The 27,015-nt window shown below is 34.4% G+C and overlaps 1 protein-coding gene across 2 annotated transcripts; it reads right to left on the minus strand.

Moving 5' to 3' along the window:
* Positions 1 to 2,386: 2,386 nt before the first annotated feature.
* SYT4 (synaptotagmin 4) lies at positions 2,387 to 12,375 on the minus strand. 2 transcript variants are annotated; one of them, XM_060613720.3, is made up of 4 exons: positions 11,994 to 12,375; positions 8,195 to 9,009; positions 6,441 to 6,558; positions 2,387 to 5,106 (listed from the first exon to the last, which is right to left on the minus strand). In XM_060613720.3, exons 1-4 carry the CDS (start codon positions 12,025 to 12,027, stop codon positions 4,799 to 4,801), a joined length of 1,275 nt encoding a protein of 424 aa, XP_060469703.3. In that variant the 5' UTR covers positions 12,028 to 12,375; the 3' UTR covers positions 2,387 to 4,798. The 2 variants fall into 2 exon arrangements, with proteins under 2 accessions (XP_060469703.3, XP_060469702.3); XM_060613719.3 differs by having other exon boundaries at positions 6,441 to 6,561; positions 11,994 to 12,373.
* Between the last annotated feature and the right edge of the window lie 14,640 nt (positions 12,376 to 27,015).

Consider the following 27,015-nt stretch of genomic DNA (forward strand, 5'->3'; position numbering starts at 1 on the left):
TTTATTTCGGCTCGGGTCATGATCTCATGGCTCATGAGATAAAGCCCCTTAGCTGACTCTGAGCTGACAGTGTGGAGTCGGCTTGGGATTCTCTCTCTCCCTCTCTCTCTACCCCTCACCCACTCATGCTCTCTCTCTCAAAACTGATTAATTAATTAATTAATTTTAAAAAAGAAAATGGAAGAAAAAAGGAACGAAAGCAAATAAAAACTTTGCTTTAAGTAGTTGGTGGCACACTTACATAGGAACCATCTCAAAAGACCTTACAAAACAGTCATTGAACTATATATTCCTGGGAGATACATATTAAGAAAAATTAACTGCCCCCAACCTATGTTAAATACTAATATTCAGAAATCATAGTGCTGGTAGTGATGTTAGTAACATTATCCTTTTTTGTAAAATGTTGGTTATAAGTTGCTTGCCTCTTATACTTTTTTTTCTTAACAGATTTATTTAGGCATAATAAACTACACACATTTAAAGTGTAGGATTTGATAAATTTTGATACATGCATATACCCACAAAACCATAATCACAAGCAAGAAAATGAACATATCCATCACCCCAAAAGTCTCCTCCTGTTCCTTTTTAATCTCTCACTCACACCTCTCCATACTCCCCCTTTCAATCCCAAGTGAATACTGATGTGCTTTTTATCATTACAGATTAGTTTGCATTTTCCAACATTTCCTATAAATGAAATCTACATTATATGCTCTATATATTTGGGGAGATTACCTGGCCTAAGTCAAAGTAATCATTGTTAAGATTCATATATGTTAATGCGTATATCTGTAGTTCATTTATTTTCATTGTTGAGTAGCTTTCCATTATGTAGACATAACACAATTCATTAAGCATTCACTTGTTGATGAACATTTAGGTTGAATATAGTTTTTGTCTATGACAAATAAAGCTGCTATGGGAACGCATGTACAAATCTTTGTGTAAATATATTCCTTCATTTCTCTTACTAAATACTCAGAAGTGTAATGATTGGGTTATAGGGTAGATGTATGTTTAACTTTTAAGAGACTACTTGTTTCCTAAACTAGTTCTGCATTTTGCATCCCACCAGCAGTTTAGGAATGACCTAGTTCCTCTAAATCTTCACTAACACTTGACATGTTCAAACTTTTAAATTTCAACCATTGTAATAGATGTGCAGTCATATCTCATTGCGGTTTTAATTAGCATTTCCTTAATGACTAATTCCCTTGGAAAATCTCCTCAGTGTCTCTGGTTGCTTTTGACAACTAAAATATATTTGAACACTTAAATATAATGGCCAACTAACTCTTTTGACATACCTGTGCAACTTCATAACACAGTTGATATGATTTGCAAGAAAAATAAAATGGCAGTTCTAGCTGCATTCCATTTACAAAGCCATTTTTCCAAGTGTGTTAACACAGAACACCTCTAGATATAGACTGATGCTATAAATGATGGCTGATCCTCCAGTGGTGGACCTTAGTTCCCAGTCACCTTAGCTGGTGTTTGATGAGAACATTGCAGATATCAATGAGGTTTTTTTCTCCCCCTTTCTAACAAGAAATAAGACTTCCATTCCCACACCATTTTTCTAACCAAATCAATCCAGTGCAAGGATATGGGAAAAATGAAAAAGAAAACAAAAGGCAGTAATATAAAATAGGTAATGAAAGAGATTAAAATGAGAAATAAGATGGGGGCATTTTATTTCTGGGTGGCTTAGTGGGTTAAGTGTCTCACTCTTGGTTTCCACTCAGGTCATATTTCATGGTTAATGAAGTGGACCCCTATGTCAGGCTCTGCACTGACAGCACAAAGCATGCTTAAGATTCCCTCCCCCACTCACATGCACGTGCCTGTGTTCTCTTTCTCTCACAAAAATAAATAAATAAATAAATATTAAAAAAAAGATCATAAAAGAGAAAAAAAGAAGAGGAAATAAAGAATGGTGATAGAAAATACTGAAAAAGATAAATAAAATATGGAAAAGTGAATATAGGAAAAGTAAATGAATTTGGTCATATGCCCCTTTAAGGTTCTAGCAGAGCTAGTTGATGAGGTCTCCTTGAGGAGTGTGTGGTGTGGCACAGAGGGAAGAGTGTGGTAAGCCATGAAAATCTTTTATTTACTATCCATGTGCACTGGAGCCAAATGCCTAAGCTCCTTGAGTCCCAGGTTTTGCTTCTGTATAATAGGGATAATGATAATTGTACCAGATGATTGTTATGAAGGATTAAACAAAATAAAATAAGGCACATTAAAGACCTTGGTGCAGAATCACTGATGATCCCTGTTCAAAGCCAGGGGATCTATTCAGGAACCTTAAAGCTTAGAAAGATATAAGAGAAGTCTTATCACAGAGTCCATTGGCAGAAAGTTTGAGTTGAAATGGGTTGGGCAAAAGCAGCAATTTATTCATGTCTTACAAACATGGTCTTACAAACATCATACAGAGCTGGCACGAAAGAACAGACACCATCTCATACACCATGCTTCCTTCCAAATCACTTCTATTGAGTTACAACATCAGAACAAGTCAGTTACTGAGTTACACAGTTCTTCAAACATGGAGACCTCCCCTTTAGGGTGGTTGGATTGGCTAATCAGACAAACAATTAATTTACATGTTTAATACAGCGCAGGATTTGTAACAGAATTCAAGATATTCACACTGATATTGTAATACATTATAAAACAGTATAATTTTCAGAAGATGATGGGATCACATATGTCCCTGCCTATTTCAATTCCTTTCTAGTTTTCCTTCTTTCTTTCCTTAAAAGCAGTTACAAAGAGTTATACTCAACTTTTCACACTCAAAAACACTTTAAATTTTAAAAACTAAAAACTATTTACAAATTATTCATTGTAATTTTAAAAGTATTTGTTGTTGGTTTTGTTGTTCTACTTAAAAAAATCTCCCTCCAACAACTATACTTTACTTAGTATAATCATTAACTTCTGGTTTCTGTGAAGGATACTTAGAGTTGACTTCTCACAACTGTTTAGAGCTCCAAAATATATTATATTCCATGGCCTATTTAACCAAATATACATACATAAAAAGGCCATTTTACTTCCCCAAACCATGCACTGACTACAATTCATTTCATGTTGCTTTCATAGAAATGTTGTGAGGTGACTTTCTGGTGTAATAAAGACAATGATCGGGGAATATTTTTTTTAATCCCAAAGTCATCTTAAAGCACAAAAAAGAGGTTGACTTCAATCTTTGTACATACGGAATGTAAAACATTTTCTTTACATTAGGCATAGTCATAAAAAGCATGTATAAGTTGTTTTGAAAATGCATTGTCAGAGAATTTACAAACACTGTGATATCAAACACATTCTCAAAAACTGCTAAAGTACGGACACAAAACCTGACTCAAAATGTAAATTTTTCAGTAGACTTTATTTCTAACTTGCATATTTAATAATTCAACTGTACCCAGTTTCACTCATACTCTCTAAAAACTCAGATATAGTGACATTATCTCAAGTTCATTCTTTCAAGTAATCACAGGGCACCACTTTGCTCTAGCAGGTTTTTATTGAATTTCAGAGCCCTGGCACTGGAAAACCATACAAGACACAAGTCTATAAACTGTTCCACAGACAACAGCTCAAGGCAAATTAGCCTAGAAAAGATAGTGAAACATACTCTGTTGTGCTAATTTGACAGCCTAAATACATTTTGTGTGAACATGTGTAAATTATATTAGGCTCGCTGTGTAACTATAGTTTAGTCATTACTTTGTTGGTTTAAGTGATGCTTTCTATCCAGTAATGGAAAAAACTTAAATCTTGTTTGTTTCTTTCCAAATAGTAGCTTAGTCCTTTCTGGGGAAGAAGATGCTAAACAAAGACTTAGTTAGCCATGCCCTTTCTGCGTACAAGGGATAGACTTGAATGTACACTTGCATACTATACATATTTCCTTTCAGGAAGCTGCATTTCTAGCTGGATTTCTAACTGAACTAACTAATTCCACAACTTAACAAAGGTAAACAGGGCTTGCTTAGACCACACTGATGTTTGTGATAGTCAGTGGATAATTCAAGGCCATGGTTCTTATGTGAGATTATATTTTATAACATTTGACTCACATATAACCTTAGGAGAGAGAAAAATAATATTTCAGCCACAGTGTTCTCAACTCAGCCCTTTGATAAAATGATTTCTCAGCTTGTTCACTGTCCTTTTGAAAGAAAACCAAGTTACTCCTTGTATAATAAAATTGTATCAAATAATTACAAACTAAAGAGAAAGGACCATATACTTTTATATGCAAGACGACCATTTTCACATGACATAATGGATAAAAACAAACCAGAGAACATTTCTTTAATATCTTTGGATTTAAAGAAAAAGTAATTTCCCCACCTGAAGAAAAATGGATGAATTTTCATAAGAGAAAACATGCTTTTCATTTCTAAATCCTAAAAATCACATTTCTTTCTAGTGACATGAGATCACCACCTTCTAAACCACATCAATAGCTTGGGATTGCACTGTAATATTCATAAAATGCTTGGCTACTTTGGTAACCTGCAGCAGAGATTGAATATCTCATGAAAATCTACCCAACTTCCTTAATATCAGGGGAAATGATCATGATACACATTGACAGTTACTTTCAGGTTTGCTAATTCAATCCATTTCTAACCAAAAAAAAAAAAAAAAAAAAAAAAGTAGCTTGTTGTCACAAGCTTGTAATCATATCAGAGAAAAAAAGAGAAAGGAAATTGTTCCTTGCCTAGTAAAAATCATTAAGTTCCAACTCATCATGTCTAGGATGCTACCCATCACAGAGCATATGCCACTTGGCAATTTGTCTCCTGGGATAGTCACAGATCTCTTTCCAGTGCTCTCCACCGGTTCCTTCTGCTGTTGCTCCCAGGACCAACCGCCCTATCACCTCATTTCTGGATCCCCTTTCAGAATCCAAAACCAGAAACTCAACACTTATCTCTTCAAGACCCTCACAAGGAATATCAAAGACAAACAGTTCATTGAACACTGCATTAGGGGTGCATTTCTTCACATGAGTCTTCTTTTTAGAGATTCTCTTTTTGGCATGGTACAGGTTCACTTTCACGTAGGGATCTGCAATGGTAAACAACAGACGTTACACTGGCAGAACCTGGCTGGAGAGTTGATTTCAGTATAATGGTGCCCTTGGAGGTTACTGCATGCCAATAAAATGAGATTGCAGTGAAAATGAATCAGAACAAAGTGAAAACATGGATAAAGCTTGGCTTCTCTATTGTCAACAAATTGACAATAAGAATGTGAATTTGAAGAGTAAACTGTTCTAAACCAGAGGATGAGAACAGAAGTGCAATGGGAGGAAGACGAGATAATATAGAGGAGAAGAAAACAAAATATTCCAGAGGCACACTCTGATTACTTGTAACTCATTCCAGAAAATAGGATAGAAGAAAAAAACATTAGACAAGATCTAACCTTTCTGAGTTGTATGACTTTGGATAAGCCTCTCTACCTCTCTGCTTTTTCTGTTGAACAGGCATTTAGAATTCACAATGGCAATGTCCTTTTTGCTTTAAATTTTGTGCTTCTTTAATCACCTGCTGAGTTTGCTTCCTGTTTTTCAGAGTTGATCTTCCTTTAATATGTGGATTTTAGGATCATGCTACTTTTTCACACATTTAATTATATTCTTTTTGCCTCTTTCTGGTTGAAGCATATGAGTTCATTTGAGCTTCCTAATCTAAACATTTAAGACAATGTGTTCAACTGCCATTATTAAATAATAGCAATAATAATATTAAAAATAATAATAGAACTAGGTGATATTTAATGAAGTATATCTTTCTAGTCCTCACAATCTCTCTCAAGGTAAGTATCATTACTTATTAGTTTGTGTAGAGATTATGAAACATAGCCAAGGTTATATGTTAAAATGGAAGGGTTAGGATTTGAACTCAGATCCTTTCAACCCATAGGTCATGTGTTCTTTTCACAATGTGATATGAGGAATTTTTTTTAATAGTAACAAAAACTAAGAGCTAATTCTTCAAGAAGATACATAAGGAATTAAAGGAAAAATAATAAAAAGAACACCAGCAGAATAAGTGTAGGTTGGCTCATTAAAAACACTGAAATGAAGAACTCTTCTCCCAAACAATTGCTATATTTTTGGCAATGGCTTCTTACCTCTGCATTTATCACTGTTTTCTGCTTCAAACCCATTCAATCAGACATCTACCATGTATTAGCAATGGCTTAGTTGGTAGAACTATGTAGTTTTATTTTTCTTGCTAATGGCACTGAATCACATCATTATTCCATAATGAGAAACAGGGAAAAACAATCACATCACTTGAAACTATGAGTAAAAGGCAAATCAAATTCACGTTAGATGCTATTTTGCCCAATGTATTGTTCACTGAGACTGAATTTTTCAGAAGCATTCTTACCTGAAAGTCCAGACACATCAGATTTAGGCAGGTGTCGAGCTTTTAAAACAACCACAGTGAGAGTATTTGTAGTGGACTGATAGCAGAGAGAGATAAGTAACTCACCCCGTCCTGAAGACTTCTAAACAAAGAGAGATGTGGTATAAGTATTCTCATTGTTTTCTTGGGTTTGAAATTTGTGCTTATAGCAATATTTTAAAGCAATATAATATTGCTAGTTTTATGTAATTTTCCTACTTATTTTTATTTTACTATGCTAAGGAATCTGAGTAACTGCAAGCTTTTGTGCAGTGCTACCACTTTCTAAAAACAGGTGGCTGCCACCTTGTGGTGTTTTTAGGTACTACAGGTTGTTAAAATTTGTAATGAGTTAGCCACACCCATTACTAGAAATGTTTAAAGATGTTTAGAGTATAGCTTTTACAGAGGATTTTTTTTTTACTTTTGCTTTTTAACTAAATAATTACTTTTTGAAGTTACTAATAGTAATGAAAATTGTCTATTCATTTGAAAGGATCTATATAGGGCAAAATGACTCATGTTAAGTTTGATTTGATTTCAATTTTTTAAAAAACACTAACATTACTGGAATTTGAATTCAGACTAACTGAAATTTATTCTGACTGCCACCACTCTCCTGACCCACAGGGCTGATGGAATTAAAATTCTCTATCCTCAGCCCCCACTCAAATTCCTCATTTAATCCAAGGAATGAATTAAGTTTTGGAGGAAATTGACTCAATTTTTAATACTTTGTTTTTGAAGAGTATCATAAGATCCTTCTTTGTACACTACTTAGATTTTATTTGCACTTTAAAGACATTAGCTAAGATGACCAAGAACTCAAAGTACAAGTTTTAACTGATGAAACAAAATGAAAACTCAGAGCTGGATTATAACTAAGAATGATGGCTGGCCAGAGCTCTTAACACTTCAGTCTATATACACATGGGGTTATTATATGAATAAACAGTCCAAGTAGGAATAGATATTTATTCCTACTATGCTGCTAAACATCTGAGTGTCTCAAACAAGCTACTTAGCGTTTCTGAACTCTGACTTTTCATTAATTTCAACAAAGAAATAAAGGTGAGCTTTACAGTATTCTACAGAATCTTTCTAAAATATTATAGTTTAAATCAATTAAGTTCTATATTTAAAGGGGAAATAGTATTAATTTGATATCTTATAATAGTCTCAGAACTACCAAAGCAGTATACCTACAAAGGCAGAGTAACTCACTTCTTGTCATACAACATAGTCATGGACATTTATAATTCAATATGATGTGATGTCTCCTCCTTGAAAAGCAATTCCATGAAAAGTCAATATAACTTCCAAATCCTCAGGACAAATTGATTTAATTTTATATTTCAATTTCAATTTCAAATTCAATTATGAAACATCTTTGTTAACTTGCTTATAAGAAATATTTGCCTGCATTTTAGTTTAAGTGGTAGTCACAATACTTAAGATAGAAATTAACAAAAATATTTATATAAGTATTCTTTAAATATCCACAAAGGATGCCTATTTATTTGATATAATTAAAATACTTTAAACATTTCAGCTGTGGGTTAAATTTTCTTTCATCTCCTCTATTCCCTTGCTCCCCATTTGATTATGATTAATAATAATTAAACATGGTAAAGATGATATGTATAAAATTTATCATTTTAATGAAAATCCCCTAGATACAAAGAAGCTGAATAAAAGAATGTTTATAAATACTTTAAGCACTAAAAATGAATTACCCTAACATTTCTCTTGATAATCTCTCTGTTCATTAACATTTTTCCATCAGATAATTCAATTCCTGCAAGAGGAATAAGGACTTCTCCAATGATATCATCTCTTGAAAACCTGTCGAAACTCAAGATTGTGAAGTGCAAGGCCAACTCTTGGATCTGAGTATAGAGGATCCCATAGAATGTAAAGGTCTCATCAAAAGCTGGGTCCAAGGTCTTTCTCAGAACTCTGGTTTTCACTTTATGCTTCTTCTCTGGGAGGATCGTCATTTTGATATACGGGTCAGAGGTCATCGACTGCTCATCCATGGCTGGCAAGCCACGGGCTTCCTTGATATTTACCACAAATGCTTTCTTCTCAAAGTTGTACTCTAAGGAGAAGAAGAGGGTTCCCAGCTTCTCCTGTTTCTCTTCTGAAGTAAGGGAAGTGCTGGACTTTAAGCTATCAGGGGAAACGGCTTCTTTCTCCCCTTCTGAAAAGAGCTTTGGGGTCACACTCTCCAGATCAGAAGGGCTACTAGCTTTGAGGTTTGTTTTGGGAAAATTGCCATTGAGATCTCTCTTCTCAAGGTCGAGATGTAATGAATTCTTTGGCACAGCTGGCTTATTCTTTACTTCATTTTTGTCATCTGCTCCAAACTTCTTCTTGCTACTTAGGTTTTCGGGATAAATATCAACTCCTTTTAGTACATGCACAAACTTATATGGAGGAGTCTTGTTAGACTTGGATGATTTTCTCTGACAGCAGATCCATGCAAACAGAGAGACTGTGAAGACCAGGCCAAATGCACTGAAGATCCCCACCACTGTGGGGATTTCATCTGAAAAATCAAATGACCAATAACATACATTAAAGGAGCAGAGTTGGAGACATGAGCCTATTTGAAAAGCATACTGGAGCTGGCAAATGCTGTAGGCTGCACAGATTGGATTACTTTCCAACTCTTCTGGGTATGAGTTATGTACACATTTCATGTCACCTTCAGGAATAAACACATCCACTGTGTGACATGCCGAAAAAAATACCGTATGACAGAAACTTCTTCATTTCAGTTTTTTTTCATAAATAAAAAGAAAAGATGAAACAGGGCCTAGGTCGGGATGGGGGATGCTAAATGACCCTGACCTACCTTTGTTTTCTCAGATAACATGAATCAACTACAGCATGGTAGGTCAGTACTAATTTCATTATGTTTTCTTGACATTTTGAGTCTTTCCAGAAGCATCAATTTTTACTGATTATGGAGCTCTAAATACACATTTTTGAAATACTGGGAGATTTTGTATTCTTAGTAGTTCTTTATTTATCCCGGATTCAAGAAGCAAACATCTAAGGGCTCAGTGGTTCCAATAATTTTAAGAAATGGAGGAACATTATCTGCTATTGTCACAAACATCAATAATTTCCATCCCAATTATGATAAGAGAAATGTTACATATATTAGGAAAAAAAGAACAAAAAAGATGAACAACAGGATATTAATATTATGTAACTTTTAACACTACAAACTCCTTGGATACAGATTCATAATTTCTCAAACACTGAATTACCCAAAGAACAAATTAATTACACCTAAGTAGGATAAAAACAAAACAATGGTTATGAATGAATCATCGTTCCTTAACATGTAAAGAGAAGAGTGAGAATAGATAATTTAGAGTTCAATTTTATCCATAACTGATTTTTTTCTAGCATATTTCCACATGGCAAATGGTAATCAAATTGAATTTGGCATTCTTTCTTGAATGAGGGCACATTAAATTACTGACATTAGGTAATACTGATTATGCATGAAGCTTATCATGTACCATATGTAAGCATATTTCTCCAACAAATGATTAGTAACAGTGTGTAAGTAAAAGCAGTATTGCTATATCTGGACACAGTGCATCAATTGAGTCAATGTTTAATATAGTCATAGTGAATATAACTAATGTAGTATTATCTGCATTTAGTTTCATTCTTATCTGTTTTTATCCCAAATAGTGAATAATAAAGTTAAAAGTCTCAGTTAGAAAAGGGTTAACCCTTGTTTGAATAACCCCTGAAAGAACAATCTTTTGTTACTCCCCTCCCCCCCCCCCAAATCTTCTGCCTACCTACTTCATAATTTCAAAACTGAACTCAAAGAATATAAGAACCAGCAATGACAAATAAGAGAAGACATATATAAGAAGATTAAAAAACAATAATAAAAATTCTATAGTTTAATTATATCAAGAAACTGAATCATGTAGAGATGAAAAATAAACCTTTGAATTCCCCAAGTAGAAAACACAGCAAATGCTACAGAAAAAGAATCAAACAAGAGCTAAAGATAATCAGCTAAACTTAGTATCAGCTTTTCAGTTTTTTTCTTCTATTCAAGTCTTTGTGTGTGAAGGGGGTGGGGGGGTGGCAGGGGAGAATCCACTCCTGGACTCTAATAATCCAAGGCCAGGGAGCAAAACCAAAGTCATGAACTAAGGCAATTCTTTAGCCAATGCTAGGAGAACAATAAAAGCAATAGAAAATGATCCTCTTTTTTTTTTTTTTCTTAAACAGACCAATGGCCCAAGCTGAAACATATTTTTTACCAGCACAATCTCTGAAAATGCCTCAGTATTGCAAAATTTCTTATTTTCAAATCAGAAATTGGGAATACACATCATAATAATATAAATCAATCACCCAAATGGAAGCCTGTAAAGGAAACTCATTTCTGAATATAATGTCACAGATTGTCCCTATTTCATACGTAAGTCACAAGGCAAAATATTCACTAAATCATGGAAAGACTCACCTACTCCTTGTATATTCTCTACCAATGAGATTTTAAGCTTCTGAGAGCAAAGACCTCAGTCATTTCACTCAGTTAAATAACAATTATCATGGACTCATAGATATCATTCCTTATTCACAAACTTCTATAAAATGTCTTGATTTTTTTGAATACTTGTGAAGTAAGTAAAACTCTACCTCTTATCTTTGGAATATAATGTGACCTAAAATACTACTTTTTAATTTGAAGTACATCTGTTTTTATTTACTGAAAGAGAGAAGGAGAGCAATGATGCCAAAAATTTGGTATAGGAAAAGGGAAATTGAACTGGAAAATAGGAGTCCTAATTCTACTTTCCAAAAGCTTTTCATTAACTGTTTGACCTGAAATACGTCCCTCATCTCTCTGGGCTCTGGTTACCTCACCTGTGAAATGCAATGGGCCAAGCTAGTTCATTTCAAATACCACTCTAACACCCTAGCATCATAGGATTCTGTGTTTTTCACTAGCAACATATTTCAAGAATACAAGAAAAACATAGCAGAGAAAAACAACCTTATGGTACACTCTATAATAAAATATACATTCCAAACCCTCAACATATAAGTTGTTTTATACCGAGATCAAACCCTTATGTAATCACAGAAACATTGGCTTCTCCTGGTAAGTTAAATACAGATTTACTTACAAATAAAAATCACCTACAGAATTAATGAAACCAACTGCAAACAACAGACCCCCTTTCCTTTACTCAGCGCGTGCTGCAATTTACAGAGCTACCCGAACATTTAGGAACTTCTTGGATGTAAAATCTCCCTGGCAGACAGCAATTTTTTTGAGGAGAAAGATAGGGAGGAAGGGAGAAACAACAGATAAGCCACGATTGCCCCTTTACAGTTCTCATTTTCTTTTCAGATTAACTACCTAGGAGATCTATATTCAACATCCCATGGAAAAATAAAAATAACAACAACAACAACAACACAGCCCACCCCGGAGTATTCAAGAAACAACCGCAGTTACAAGTTGAGTAACTTGCTTACCAAATTCTTCCCGGCTGGTAGTGATCGGAGCCATTTTTTGCTGCGTGTTCTGTCCGAGGTGCTGAACGGAAAACTCCCTGGCTTGATTCACTTGCCTGGATCTGAAGCGCCGGCTTTCCCGAGTGCTGAAAACAACAGCGCAGAGCCCAGGGGACCTGCGCCTGCAACCGGGAGGAGGCAAAGGGGGGAGGAGGTGGTCCGCTCGCCCTCGCACAGTGATTTGCCACCCCTGTTCCTGTTTTGGCTCTTCTGAGAAGCTCGTCTCTGAGACTCTAGACGTGGCTGAAACCCGAATTGACGCAATCCTGACGCTACAGGGTTGAAATCAGCACCTGCCCTCCTCCCCTCCGCCCTCCAATCCTCTCCTCTCCCTTTCCTTCTTTCTTCCTCCCGTCTCTCCTGAGGATTCAACACATACTCATCAATTATTTTAACTGTTGGACTACTGGAGATTAGCTTTGCTATTCTGTGGGGGCTCACAAGCACATGGAGATGAGCCCCCAAACTCATTCGTGTCACTTCTTAATAGAAAATCTCCTGATCATCTAGATCAGTAAAAATGTGCCTGCGAGTTATCAGAATAATGCAATTTACAGAGATGATTTCGGGTAAGAGTGAGAAGAGAGAAATCTCTGCATCATATGAACACGGTGACATGCAAGAATATGTTTTCTTGCTTTCTAAAATTTTCTTTGGTGTATTTTCGTTAGAAAAGATCCACTGCACATTGATCCATTTGAAATAAGACAACAGTTTCCCACTATAATCACTTACTTCCTAATAAATAGTCTAAACATTTCGCTGATGCTGTTGCTCCATCTGTCTGTCAGCTCTCTCCCCTTTAATATCTGACATTTGACCAGTTAAAGTACTTAGGAACAGATGGGAATAATCCCTTCTGTATTCAGACTCACTCTCGGTTATGACTTTTGCATATAATGAGACTGCTCCTGGAATGACATTTCTGGTTAAAACCCCTGACTTCTAATAGGATTGTGCAAAATAGTTAGAAGAATCAGACTGAAATTGAAAGTGAATGATATGATAATTATTGGTTATTTTCAAAGGAAAACATTTTTTTTTTTTTCTAAACTGATGATATTTCTGGGGTTGAGGAACTGGGCAATATATGGTGTCAGATTCTGATTAATTTTAATCAGAAGAGTGTGCCTTTTAAAAATGTTAAGAAATTTTCCAAAGGAGAGAACTGAGGCTGTAACTCCAACTATCAATTATTGCTCCACAAAGAATTCCTTTGCTCTGGAGCTTAGGAGCAAATGACATTTAGTATATACTGGAATGGGGGAGGAAGGGGCATTGGGTGACTCTCAGAAAGCTACTATACAAGTGACAGGTTCCTGCACATTGGCGAGCAGTCGCTCTGAGTGTCAGGACTGTGTCTTGGGAAAAATTAGCTTCAGTCTTTTGCATCATGGAAAATTTTATGAACCAAAGTCCTTTTCTTTCCCTTTCTACTTGTTCCCACATAGCTGGCATTTTAAAATTCTTCCAACAGATTTTTTAAAACCTTATATTGTCATGCTATGAAAACACACAAACCAATTTACTGTATTTAATTTTTTCTATTGGCAGAACCTGTATTTTGTGTCCTTATCTTTTCAATTCATTCAGATTACTTGCTTCCTCAGTTATGCTTGTACCTAGTGCGATTGTCCCTAGGAATAGACATTCATTAGATGAAAGAGACAGTGGTATTTATTTGTGATGCATACCATAGGTAAACAAAATATATAGTGTGAGGTTCACTAAAACGTGTTTCCTGGCTAAGTTATTGCTAACATATGGTTAAACTCATTTGTTGTAAACATAAGTACCTTATTTGTATGTTCTATATAAATTAGTATCTCATTAATTTTACCTTCAGGTGGCAAGATGCTGTCATCTAAAACCTGTCTAGACTGTTTAAACTCTGTTTCTATAGAACCCTATCTCACCCTGGGCTGTCTCATTTCTAAGGACACATTGTGATAAAATTACATCTTGCCCAGAGCTAATGCTATTGTGGATATAGTAACTGTTTCATTGCTTGCTTTAAAAGCAAACTGAAATAAATGTTATTAATTAAAATGTCAGAGGTTTCCCTCATTTTCTCTTGATGAATAGTATGTTATTTATTATCCAATCTCTTTAGACAGCTTCTACCAGCACCAGATGAGGAGTGAGAAACTGGTCCAACACAGAGGACAAACCTGAGTTTCTTATGATTGAAATTCATACCCTACCACATTATTACATTGTTCTCTTTAGATTCAGCAAACAAGTAATCAATTCGCTGACGTGAACAATACCATTCTAGCAGCATAGACTTGGGAGGAGGGGTTGTTGCTAGGTAACCACCTTTTTGCCACCCAAAACACACAGCCTCAAACAAGTTCCCACCCTGGGAAACGTAGACCATTCTGTACAAGTGGCAGTGTTTACCTCAGAATGATTCTTTGACTGTTGAAATGGTTCAGTATTTACCCTACTTTATTTCAGATTTCAATTACAAATATCTATACATACTTGAGAAAAAAACAGAACATTTCAGTTCAGTTTGGTTTTAAGAAATCCAGTTGAAGACTATTGATGATTCATTATCTGATTGTTTCCATCCATTTTATTCATTTAAAATAATTTTACTTAATACATAGATTGACAAAGTTTATTTATATAGTTTATTAATTATATAGTTTAATCTATATTTACTCTGGTTTCTTAAAAACAGTATTGTTGGATGTGTTTAGGATCTTCTGTTAGGCAAAAGAAAATTTCAAAAGGTTTTGAAAATGTTACAGTGATCTTCAGCAATCTTTAGTAATGCACAGATTAGTAATACCAAGACATTTTACTGGTATGTGGGTGGAGTAGAGTGAAGTATCTGATAATGGATAATGGATAATTGTTGTAATGTTCCATATCATTCTATTAAGAATGCTGGCTCTGATGTTAATGGAAAAGATTTCTATTACAAGCATACCCAACTCGAAACCTTGCAAGACAAATGCTTTCCTATTTGGTATCACAAAAATCCCTTCACTATGCACCATTTCTACATTTGTTTTTCTTCAACGTATTCAGCATTTACTCTGTGACAAACTAAATTAGGCTGTGATGGCTAATGAGTGAAAAACTCATTACCCCAACCGCAAAAAAGCTTATCGTCTTCCTTCCTTTCTTCTTTCGTTCAACACACAATTATTAAACATGTACTAACTCTTAGGTTTTTGGTAAGTAGGGGGTTTATATTGGTCAAGATGATAAAAACAATACCTACCCTAATGGAGCTTATAGACTACAGGACAGATGGGCAGCTTTTCCTCTAGAACTGGGAAAAATAGATGATAATTATGTTTATATTTCATTTGCCTGCTACATGACCTACAAGATTGGTCAGCAGCACCACTTTCTTTCACCATACACACACAAAAAAAGTCCAAAATGGATTAAGGACCTAAATGGGAGACCTGAAACCATAAAAATTCTAGAAGAGAGCACAGGCAGTAATTTCTCTGACATTGGCCATGGGAAATTTTTTTCTTGGGCAAGGGAAACAAAAGCAAAAATAAATTACATCAAAATAAAAAGTTTCTGCACAGTGAAGGAAACAATCAACAAAACTAAAAGGCAATCTATAGAATGGGAGAAGATACTTGCAATTGCATATCCAATAAAGGGTTAATATACAAAATATATAAAGAACTCATAAAACTCAACCCCCAAAACCAAATAATCCAATTAAAAATGGGCAGAAGACATGAACAGACATTTCTGCAAAGACATATTGATGACCAACAGACACATGAAAAGGTACTCATCATCATTTACCATCAGGGAAATGGAATCAAAACTAAAATCAACAACATAAGAAACAACAGGTGTTGGTGAGGGTATGGAGAAAAAGGAATCCTCTTGCACTGTTGGTGGGAATGCAAACTGGTGCAGCCACTGTGGAAAACAAATACGGAGTTCCTCAAAAAGTTAAAAATAGAACTACCCTATGATCCAGCAATCACACTACTGATATTTACCCAAAGAATACAAAAACACTAATTCAAAGGGATACACACACCCTATGTTTATAGCAGCATTATTTACAATAGCTAAGATAAGGAAGCAACCCAAGGTTTCATCAAATGATGAACAGATAGAGAAGATGTATTATATATATACACAATATATATAATATATATACAATATAATATATATATTGTGTATATATATATTATATATTATTATAATATATATTATATATATATACATTATATATATTATATATATAATATATATACATAATATATATTATATATATATATAAAATATATATATATATATATATATATATATATATATATATATATACACAATTCAATATTATTTGGGCACGGAAAAGAATGAAATCTTGCCATTAGCCACATGAAAAGATGCTCAACATCGCTCCTCATCAGGGAAATACAAATCAAAACCACACTCAGATATCACCTCACGCCAGTCAGAGTGGCCAAAATGAACAAATCAGGAGACTATAGATGCTGGAGAAGATGTGGAGAAATGGGAACCCTCTTGCACTGTTGGTGGGAATGCAAACTGGTGCAGCCACTCTGGAAAACAGTGTGGAGGTTCCTCAGAAAATTAAAAATAGACCTACCCTATGACCCAGCAATAGCACTGCTAGGAATTTACCCAAGGGATACAGGAGTACTGATGCCTAGGGGCACTTGTACCCCAATGTTTATAGCAGCACTCTCAACAATAGCCAAATTATGGAAAGAGCCTAAATGTCCATCAACTGATGAATGGATAAAGAAATTGTGGTTTATATACACAATGGAGTACTACATGGCAATGAGAAAGAACGAAATATGGCCCTTTGTAGCAACGTGGATGGAACTGGAGAGTGTGATGCTAAGTGAAATAAGCCATACAGAGAAAGACAGATACCATATGGTTTCACTCTTATGTGGATCCTGAGAAACTTAACAGAAACCCATGGGGGAGGGGAAGAAAAAAAAAAAAAGAGGTTAGAGTGGGAGAGAGCCAAAGCATAAGAGACTGTTAAAAACTGAGAACAAACTGAGGGTTGATGGGGGGGTGGGAGGGAGGGGAGGGTGGGTGATGGGTATTGAGGAGGGCACCTTTTGGGATGAGAACTGGGTGTTGTATGGAAACCAATTTGACAATAAATTTCATATCTTGAAAAAAAAAAGAAATCTTGCCATTAGCAATGATATGGATGGAGCTAGAGAGTATAATTGTGAATGAAATAGTCAGAGAAAGACAAATATCTATGATTTCACTCATATGGAATTTAAGAAATAAAAGAAAAGAGCAAAGGGAAGAGAGAGAAAGAGAAACCAAGGAAACAGATTGTTAACCATAGAGAACAAACTGATGGTTACCAGAGGGGAGGTGGGGGGGGGGGATGGGTTAAATATGTGATGGGGATTAAGAAGTGCACTCTCATGATGAGTACTGAGTGATGTATGGAATTGTTGAATCATTATATCATATATCTGGAACTAATATAACACTGTATGTTAACTAACTAGAATTAAAATTAAAACTTAAAAAAAAAAGAGTGGCCAACAATATTCCAAAGATATTCAGTCTGTCCTTATTGACCCTTCTCTCCATAATTATAGATTAATTATTATTGTGTCAGATTGCATTCTTCTATTTCCTATGTTTGTCCACATCTTCTCTCTCCTTTAAGAGTCAGTTAAAGTTTCATTTATACTACAAAGTTTCTGACTTTCCAGTTACTCAAGGATTCATTCTAATTTAAATTCTTATAACACTATCTCTACTGAAATCCTTTAAGTCAGCTTGACATATTATTGGCTATATACCAACAATTCCCATAAAGATACATCAAAGGTCTCCACCAATGCTCACTCCAAATAATCCACAAGGTTCCCATTTGTTCATGATCTTCTTTGCATCAATTTTTTCATGCCTCCTGACCTCATTTTATTTTTACATTCCAGGCTTGTTTTTAAGTTGTAATCTTTGAAATGACATCTCTAACCCTTGGATCTTGGTCCTCTAATAAGAATTTGACCTGTAGCCATGTTATTTAATTTTTTATTATTTTTAATGTTTATTTATTTTGAGAAAGAGAGAGTATGTGTGTGTAAAAGGCAGGAGAGGGGCAGAGAGAGAGGGAGGCAGGGGAGCCAAAGCCAACGCTGTGCTTACAGCAGGAGCCATGAGATCATGACCTGAACCAAAGTTAGACAGTTAACGGACTGAGTCACCCAGGCACCCCAAACTGGAGCCATTTTAGAAGCTTGTCCTGTTTCAGTTTACCTTGAAGCTTTTTCTTGTTAGCTCCTTACAACACATCTATCCTCGTTCTTCCAATCTATTCTTAAGTGAGACTTCTCTTAGCCTTCCAATAACAATAAAAATTGGGATACTTTATGTTTTTTGGGAAGTCTGGGATCAGCAAGATTATACTAAAATTTTCAACTGAAATACTGGAGATTTAACAAATATTTTATTACTTAATAATTAATGTTATTTTTTAAAATATAAAAATAAACACTGGTACAATTGACAAAGATTAATGTCTAATAAATCATTGGACTTATTTATAGCTACCATAAAATAGCTATAACACAGAACAGACAGCAAGGGCAAAATTGAAATGACTATAAGCGATATAAAAAAAGACAAAATAATTAAAATGTAATTATCTAAGTAAGCAAAAAGATTTACAAACTCCAAGATAAATGGTTTCATAATATGTTTAAAAAATAAAGTTTAACAATATACTGCTTACAGTGAAAGTACCAAACAATGACTACAAAATTAAAATAATAGAATGTATCATGATTTATTAAAAATATGGAGATGAAAAATTAAAGTTAAAAAGTCAAGAAAACATATCAAAAGGAAGAAAATATGCAATTTATATAGGTAAAAGAATGTACTGACAATAAAAGTTTTTAAGGCTTATGCTCCAAATAACTTATCATTAAATACATAATGCAAAACTATGGTAAGTGGTGAAGAAAAATAAACTGAAACATTACTTTTTAATAGACATAATCATTTCTTTCAGCCACTTACAGATCACCATAATTACAGGTTTAGACCACTTATCTAGGGTGGGGCAGTTTTACTGACAGTGTCTTTGTAAACCAGAAACAATTAATTTTTAAAGCATACAAATTCTTGGAAAGCAGGGAAATTTTCTCAAATATGTAATGCAGTGTTACTAAGAATTTTTCAAAAAGTGAGACGATATTAAAATCTATATAATATTTTATTAAAAGATATTGACTTAAACATCAACACAAAATAATTTTTGAAGATGCTATATTAGAACATCATTTAAAGAAGTAAATAATTATGTGTATAAACATTCATTCCACTATTCCCTCATTAGCACATATACATCACAAAGAAATTATCACTCAGGACCATGAGATGATATGTATATTATTATACACAATAAAATGGTCCTTGGTAGCAATGAGTTAAAGGCAACAAGTGAATGTCCAGCACAATGTAGATGAATACATAATTTGTGTTGAAAGCAAATTATGTGATATTATCCTGGAGTTAAAAACAACAAACTATACTAACTACATATATACATATATACATATACACACACACATACACACATATACAAACTATACATATATATACATATATATCTTGTAAAATATTGAATAAACAAGTTACATAAAAATATCGTTGATGCAAAATAAACACATACACACAAAAAATGTCACTACACATTTTCAAAAAAAAAATACACAGATTTTATTCAGGTTCTAGTGGATTCATTTGTGGCAGACCTGCCAAGAATAATTAGAAAATCCACGTAAAATCTGTTTTAAAAATTTGTTTTAAAGCATTTACGAATTGATGAAACAACTAAGGCTTCAAGGGCCAAGATATAAGTGAAACAGCAGAGAGATGAGCTGATATTCTGCAAGTCACTTTTCCTCTCAGGAAAATTGGCTGATTCTTAAAAATCGGTAAGAAGCTGAGCTACGAAACAGAAAAACAAACAGATTTTTTGGCAATCTCACGGGACTGGAGAGGCAATAATTGGAGTTAGGGAAATCCTAGACAGTGAGGAAAGAAGTGGCTGGGATCCTGGAAAGGAAGGAGGTACAGAGATAGCTCCTGCACTGAGTGATTTTACACCCAAGACACATGCTCAGTTCTTCAACTTTGCAGGCAAGTCTTAGAAGCTAAACAAAAAGGCACTGAAAAACAAAATTATGGTTTCAGTTGACTCATGCAGCTGAGGAAACAAAAATTATGCCTTACTATTCATCAGTGTGAAATATCCTTAGTTATCACTATAGGCTTCAGTTGGAAGCACTAAAGAACTACATCAAGAAGAGAGGATAAATCAGGGGAAGAATGAGCCCTACAGAATTAGGACCCAGGCTCCATTTAGCTTAATTCCTAAATGGATTAATGTGATGTATTTCCCCACAAAGGTAGCCAACCAAACCCAAGCTGAAGAAGATAATATCATCTAGAGCTACTACAACTTTTCATATACAATGCCCATCATTTAATAAAAAATATCAGGCCTAATGAGAAACTAAACCAAGGAGAAAATGCACAATTAAAAAAAGGTCCATAGATTAGTGATATAATGGTAATTAATATTTTGATAAAAGAGATGATAAAATACTAGAGAACTAGAATTTATAAGATGCAGAATAACATTCTAGAATGGAAAAATATAGTTTTTGAAATTAAGAAATGGATAGATATAAATGAAGAGAAGATTAAATAAAGTATAGATAACTAATGAACCAGAAGAACAGTCTATAGGTAATATCCATACTAGGGAACAGAGCACTAAAGGTGTGGAAAATACAGAAAATGGCTTCAGAGATACATGGGACATGATAAAAGGTAATAACATGATTGTAATCTGGCAACTTAGGTATAAGTAATGTTTGAAAATAAAATAATGGAATTTCTCAACCCAAAGAAAAATATCAATTCATATATTTAAAAAGCATGAGAACTCCAAGCAATGGGAATATAAAGAAAACCACATAGTGCATCACAGTGAAATGACTAAAAACAAAAGACAAAGAGAAAATTTGAAAACAATCAGAAAATACAATATACTATCTTCAAAAAACAAGAAAACGACTCATCTGATATTCCATTAGAGATGACAGGTCTGAAGACAATAACTAAACTGATAAAAAGGAATAGTTGTCAATCTAGAATTTTATATCAGCAAAAGTCAAGGTGAATGAAAGAAATTTCTAGAAAAGTAGAAGCTGAGAGAATTAATTAACAGCAAATGCTAACTAAATGAGAGAAAATGATCACCGACCAAAACAGAAATGGCAATCAAAATAAAGAACATGGAAAAGGGTCAATATATGTCTAAGTATAAATGAATAATATTAACTGCTCAAAACAGTAAAAATGTACTGTGTTATCTAAAATATTGTATAACTGGATATAGGGCTAACATTAATTTAGAGGGTAAGAGAAAATAAGTTGAGTTCCAATGTTTTAAAACCTGAGAAATGGTAAAAGGAATAATTTGTTATCCAGGGAAACTCTGAACAAAGAGTAGAAAAAAAAATGTGTATCCAAGAAGTTAGCAAATATGAAAAAGCTAATAAAAGCTAAAAGATAAAAGAAAAAATAGAAAGAAGAAACAGGTGGTCCAATAGAATACAAATGATAATTTGGAGGATAATAACCCAAAGATATCAGTAATTACATTAACTAAAATGAACTAAATACTGCTATTAAAAAGGGGTAAAAGATTGTCAGACTGGAGAAAAGGTACAAACCCAATGCCCCAACTCTATGGCAGTTACAAGAGATGAAATTTTAAAAGACAGAAAACATCAAAGTATAGTAAATGCACCTCCTGTACACCATCCAGAAGAGGGCTATAACATTTATTTTTCTGATATACATATATTAGATAAGTAGATTTTTAATTCAGACAAAAAGGCATCAGGAAAGACAATAAAGGGTATCATAAAATGATAAATTTGTAATTATATCAGGAAGACAAATTTCTAAATTTGTATGTGCTCATTAATATAGCTTTGAGTTATATAAAACCTAAATTGAAAGAGTTAGATGAGAAATAGAGAAATTCACATCATTGAATGAACTTTTTCCCAGGCTTTCTAATATCTGATAGAAGTAGACACAGCTCAATAAAAAACCCACAAAATCTAAATGAATTAATAAGTCTGAGTTAATTATCAAATTTCATATGTAGTATTATTTCAAGTGAATATAAAATATTTAGTAAAACTGACTATAAGGTGCCCATAAACAAGTTTCAAAATACTTCAAAAGACAGAAATAATTCGGTTTGTTCCCTAACCATAGAGGCATTAAGCAAGAAAGTAGTGGAAAATACTTTCTGAAAAACTCTACTGTTAGAAAACTAAGCAAAACCTGCCTAAATAGCCAATGGGTCACAGAAGAAATCTCAACAGAAATTAGGAAAAAAGTGTAAACTGAATGAAAATGATAACACTATAAAACAGAGATAAAATCTATGAAATACAGCTTAAAATGTGCTTAGAGAATATAGGGACTTCTATGCACATATTTGAATAGAAAAGAATGGGGAAAAGTGATATCGCTATTTATTGCAGAATGTTAGAAAATAAAAAGGAAATTCAACCCAAAGAATGTGAAGAAGAAAAATGACAGAAAAATAAATTAATAAGATAAAAAAAAATCTGGAGTAAAAAAGAAAAGCCCAACAAATCTAAAATAATTTTTTGATAGGATTATGTTAATGATAATTTCTGACAACATTGACAACAAAACAAAAGGGAGAGAAAAGTACAAATCACAAATGATACAAGAAAGTAAAAAAAGGCAAGCCACAGAGCAAGAGTTAGAGAATATATTTGCAATGCTTATTTCTGGCATAGGAATTGCATCCAAAAATATGTGAAGAAAAATAAATTTTTAAAGACACATTGCAATTTAAAATGGACAAAAGGATTGCAGAGACACATCACTGAGAAAGATATAATATCCCAGTGGCTAATGATCATATGAAAGGAGCTTAGCAGCAGCAGTCTTTACAAAATGCAAATTAAAACCACCCACAGGACAGTTCTACACAATCACTGAAAGGCTTAAAAGGGTCAATGAAGACAAAACCAAAATTTTTTTGACAATACCTAATGTTGATAAGAATGTGGGGCAACAGAAAGTCTTAAGCACTGCTTTTGGTCTTTATATTGGTACAAACATTTTGAAAAACTGTTTGACAGTATCTACTAAAGCAGAACATAGACCTAAGCTATGGCCCTGCAATTCCAACCATTGCTAACTTTTAAACTGAAATGACTACATCCAAGTACAAGAATGTTCCTAGCAGCATTATTCGCAGTAGACAAAAATTGAAACAACTAGATTCTATAAATAAATTTATATGCTAGAATACTATTCAGAAATGAAAAAGAACAAAATGTTGCTGTATATAACAAAGGTGAACCTCATAACTACAATGTTGAATGAGAGAAACCAGGTAAGAAAAATTAAACACAGGAAGATCCAACTTGTTTAAATTTCAAAAAAAACTCAAGAAAACCCAATCAATGTTAATAGAAGTCACATAGTAACTATCTCTGTAGGAGGTAAAAATTGAGATGAAGCACAGTACAGATTTCTGTGGTGTTAATAATATTCCCTGTCTTGGTCTGGACAGTAGTTACTAAGTATTTTGGATTTTCTTTTAATACATTAGGTTGTTCAGTAATACTTTGTGTACTATGTTGTATGTCTCTGTGTGTGTGTATTTCTACGTTTCAGTTTGCTACATATTTTACAAGGGTAAATATATTTTCAAGGACAGGTACAAACACATTAGGGTAGATATTAAAGTAAATGCATGTAAGGGAGGAAAATATCACTGGTAATTGGATGTAAAGCAGAAAAATAAATTAGAGATGGACTCTGCATAATTTATTATGCAACTATGATCTTTCCCCCTCCCCAAAATGAGTATTCTGAACTTTAGTTTTCCCAGTGCCTACTCAGTTTGAATCCTATTTCACAACGACCTCCACTTCCCCTATTGATTTACAGTAATATATCAGTTCTAAGCTGTTTCCTTACCCAGGTACAGATGTTATAAAAATAGATGGTATGAGGACTGAAAGTACTAGGAATCAGCTCTGCATATAAAGACTATGCAAAGAAAATGTATATTAAATGTGAACTTCTTGAACTTCTACATAAAATGAATATGCATTTTAAATGTTCTTCCCATGGTCTCAGCCTTACCAAAAGAAATGAAGAAGATTAAAGTCATACATTTCACCTGGCAATCCTAAAAACTCCACAACATGTGAGGAGTTGGATTATGTATATAATTCAGCAAGGGGGAAAGTTCAGGGTGCTGAAACCATCATCTAGCATCAGATTGGAGGGATAGGAATGGGATGGTTTAGAATTCCATGACCTTATACTTCCTTCCAATTATTCAATGCTAAGAAACAATCCATTATCCCAGAGGAAAACAGCTCCAATCCTCACATAACTGAACCCATTCTGCACTGAGTATTGCTTGCAATGCCAGAAGTCCAGATACAGCAAAGCACATGTCCAGAATAAAAAATGAAGGTGAAATGTGGCTTTGACATCATCTTCCTTGCTTCGTGCAAACTTTCTTTACCTTACAGAGTCACTCTTCACCAAGTTAGTATTCATCTGCTTATCGGTTTTTCCCTTTTTTCCTTCACAAACGCATGCCTTCTTTCAGGTGAAAAACTAATAACTATTGCTCACAGCATACTTTGAAATAAAGTCCTTTTGTGACTTCTCTTGAGAAGATATGTATTTTAAATACTTATATCTGTGAATATAACCAAATATGCTTCTGTACCCCAGGAAATTAATAAACGAATGAAAAATTAACTGTCTTCCTACCCAAGCCTCTAAAATCACATAATTCAATGTAATCATGTAAAATCAATGTGATTATGCTACTTTATCTCTCTTCACAGTATCTCTTCTTGGAAAGCAGAACACATATTTGAGCAATATCGGGAAAATTAAGATCAATTTTTAAAGATATTTACTTAAGTGGGAAGGAAGAAAAAAAGACAAGAAATTGAAAAGTTTAACTTAGAAAATCATTTGATACTCAACAATGTATCCATAATCTGGAGAAAGAAAAAGTCAATGATAGTTTGGTTAAGTCTTTAAAAAGAATTTTTTTTAACGTTTATTTATTTTTGAGACAGAGAGAGACAGAGCATGAACGGGGGAGGGGCAGAGAGAGAGGGAGACACAGAATTGGAAGCAGGCTCCAGGCTCTGAGCCATCAGCCCAGAGCCCGACGCGGGGCTGGAACTCACGGACCGCGAGATGGTGACCTGAGCTGAAGTCGGCCGCTTAACCGACTGAGCCACCCAGGCGCCCCTGGTTAAGTCTTTTAGAGCTCCTGGACTCGATTTCTTCATAGACAGGGTGGGGTCACACACACACACAAGACCAAGCAATTCTCAGATACCTTGATGGTATCCTCAACTCAATTCTGACACTACTCACCTGGAGATGATAACAGATTCCACAGATTAAAGGGCTTAGTCCTACAAGACTGTCCTCCACCCCCCACTCCAAATGCTGGTCACCACTGACACACTGGCTACACACCAAAGTTTCCTCATTAAAGGAATTTAATTTGCTAGAAAGGCTCACAGAACTCAGAGTAACACATTTACCAGCTAATTAAAAATATAATAAAGGATACAAATCAATAGGCAGATAAAGAGATATGTAGGGTGAGGTATAGGGAAAGGACAAGCAGCTTCCATGCTCTCTCAGAGCACTCCATTGTCCTGATCTCCACGTGTTTACCCGTTTACCCAGCCAGAAGCTTTCCACGCCCAGTTCTTTTGGGTTTTTATGGTGACTTCATTGCATAGTAATAATTGACTAAGCCATTGTCCAAGGGCTGATTCTTCCCTCCCCACAGTTTCAATCCTCTAATCACAAGATTGGTCTTCTTGGCAACCAGCTCCTGCCGGTTATATCACAAGTCAAATCATAACTATTAAAATGTTGTATTTTTAGAAGACTGACCACAATGACACAGTTAGAAATAGCTAAAATTAATTTAGTCTAGTTTGTACATTTTCCTGTCCCCCTCCCATTCTTTTTTGTAACTGTTATATAATCTATTAATTAACTTTTGGCATCAAACGCATTTAGTCCATTTGAAGTGTAGTCGTGGCTCCCAGAATTGTTGATTTCTACTGAAGTTCTAGAAAATTATGAAGTGTCATCAAAACATCTAAGGTTAAACTTTATCAATGTCTAGAATGCAGCATGGGCCAAGAAACAGAGAAAGGAAGAAAAGGAAACACACACACACACGGACACAATACAAAGGAGACAACAAAGGGTTCGAAAATTGGAGAAATGATAGCAAGAGTACTGGGGAAGGAAATAAGTTAAGCAGAGAAATAAGTGAGGAACTAATGAAGAAAGAGAAGAGAAGGAGAAGGGAGGAAAAGAAAAAAGAATTTCCTTTTGAGTAGAGAAGTTATATCTAATTTAGTAGTCTACCAGCAAATGGCTGGTTAGTAGCCACAGAAATATGCTTCTTTTTGACTCCTGCTATTATTATGCTCTGTTTCCTCTGTCTTCTCCTTTTGTCAGCTGTCTTTTTTCATCCTGGGCTTATTGTTAAATGTTTTATTTTTTTATTTAAAAATTTTTTTCTAATATTTTTATTTACTTTTGAGAGACAGAGAGACAGAGCGCAAGGTGGGAAGGGGCAGATAGAGAGGGAGACACAGAATCTGAAGCAGGCTCCAGGCTCTGAGCTGTCAGCACAGAGCCCAAGGCAGGGCTGGAACCCACAAACCGCGAGATCATGACCTGAGCTGAAGACGGACGCTGAACCAACTGAGCAACATAGGGGCCCCTTGTTAAACTTTTTATATTATCATACAGCAAAATTAACTTTTTTCTTTTTGTGTATGTTTCTATGAATTTTAACACACATGTAGATTATATA

Source organism: Panthera onca, chromosome D3 (assembly GCF_046562875.1).
Source record: "Panthera onca isolate mPanOnc1 chromosome D3, mPanOnc1 haplotype 2, whole genome shotgun sequence".
Classification (NCBI taxonomy): domain Eukaryota; kingdom Metazoa; phylum Chordata; class Mammalia; order Carnivora; family Felidae; genus Panthera; species Panthera onca.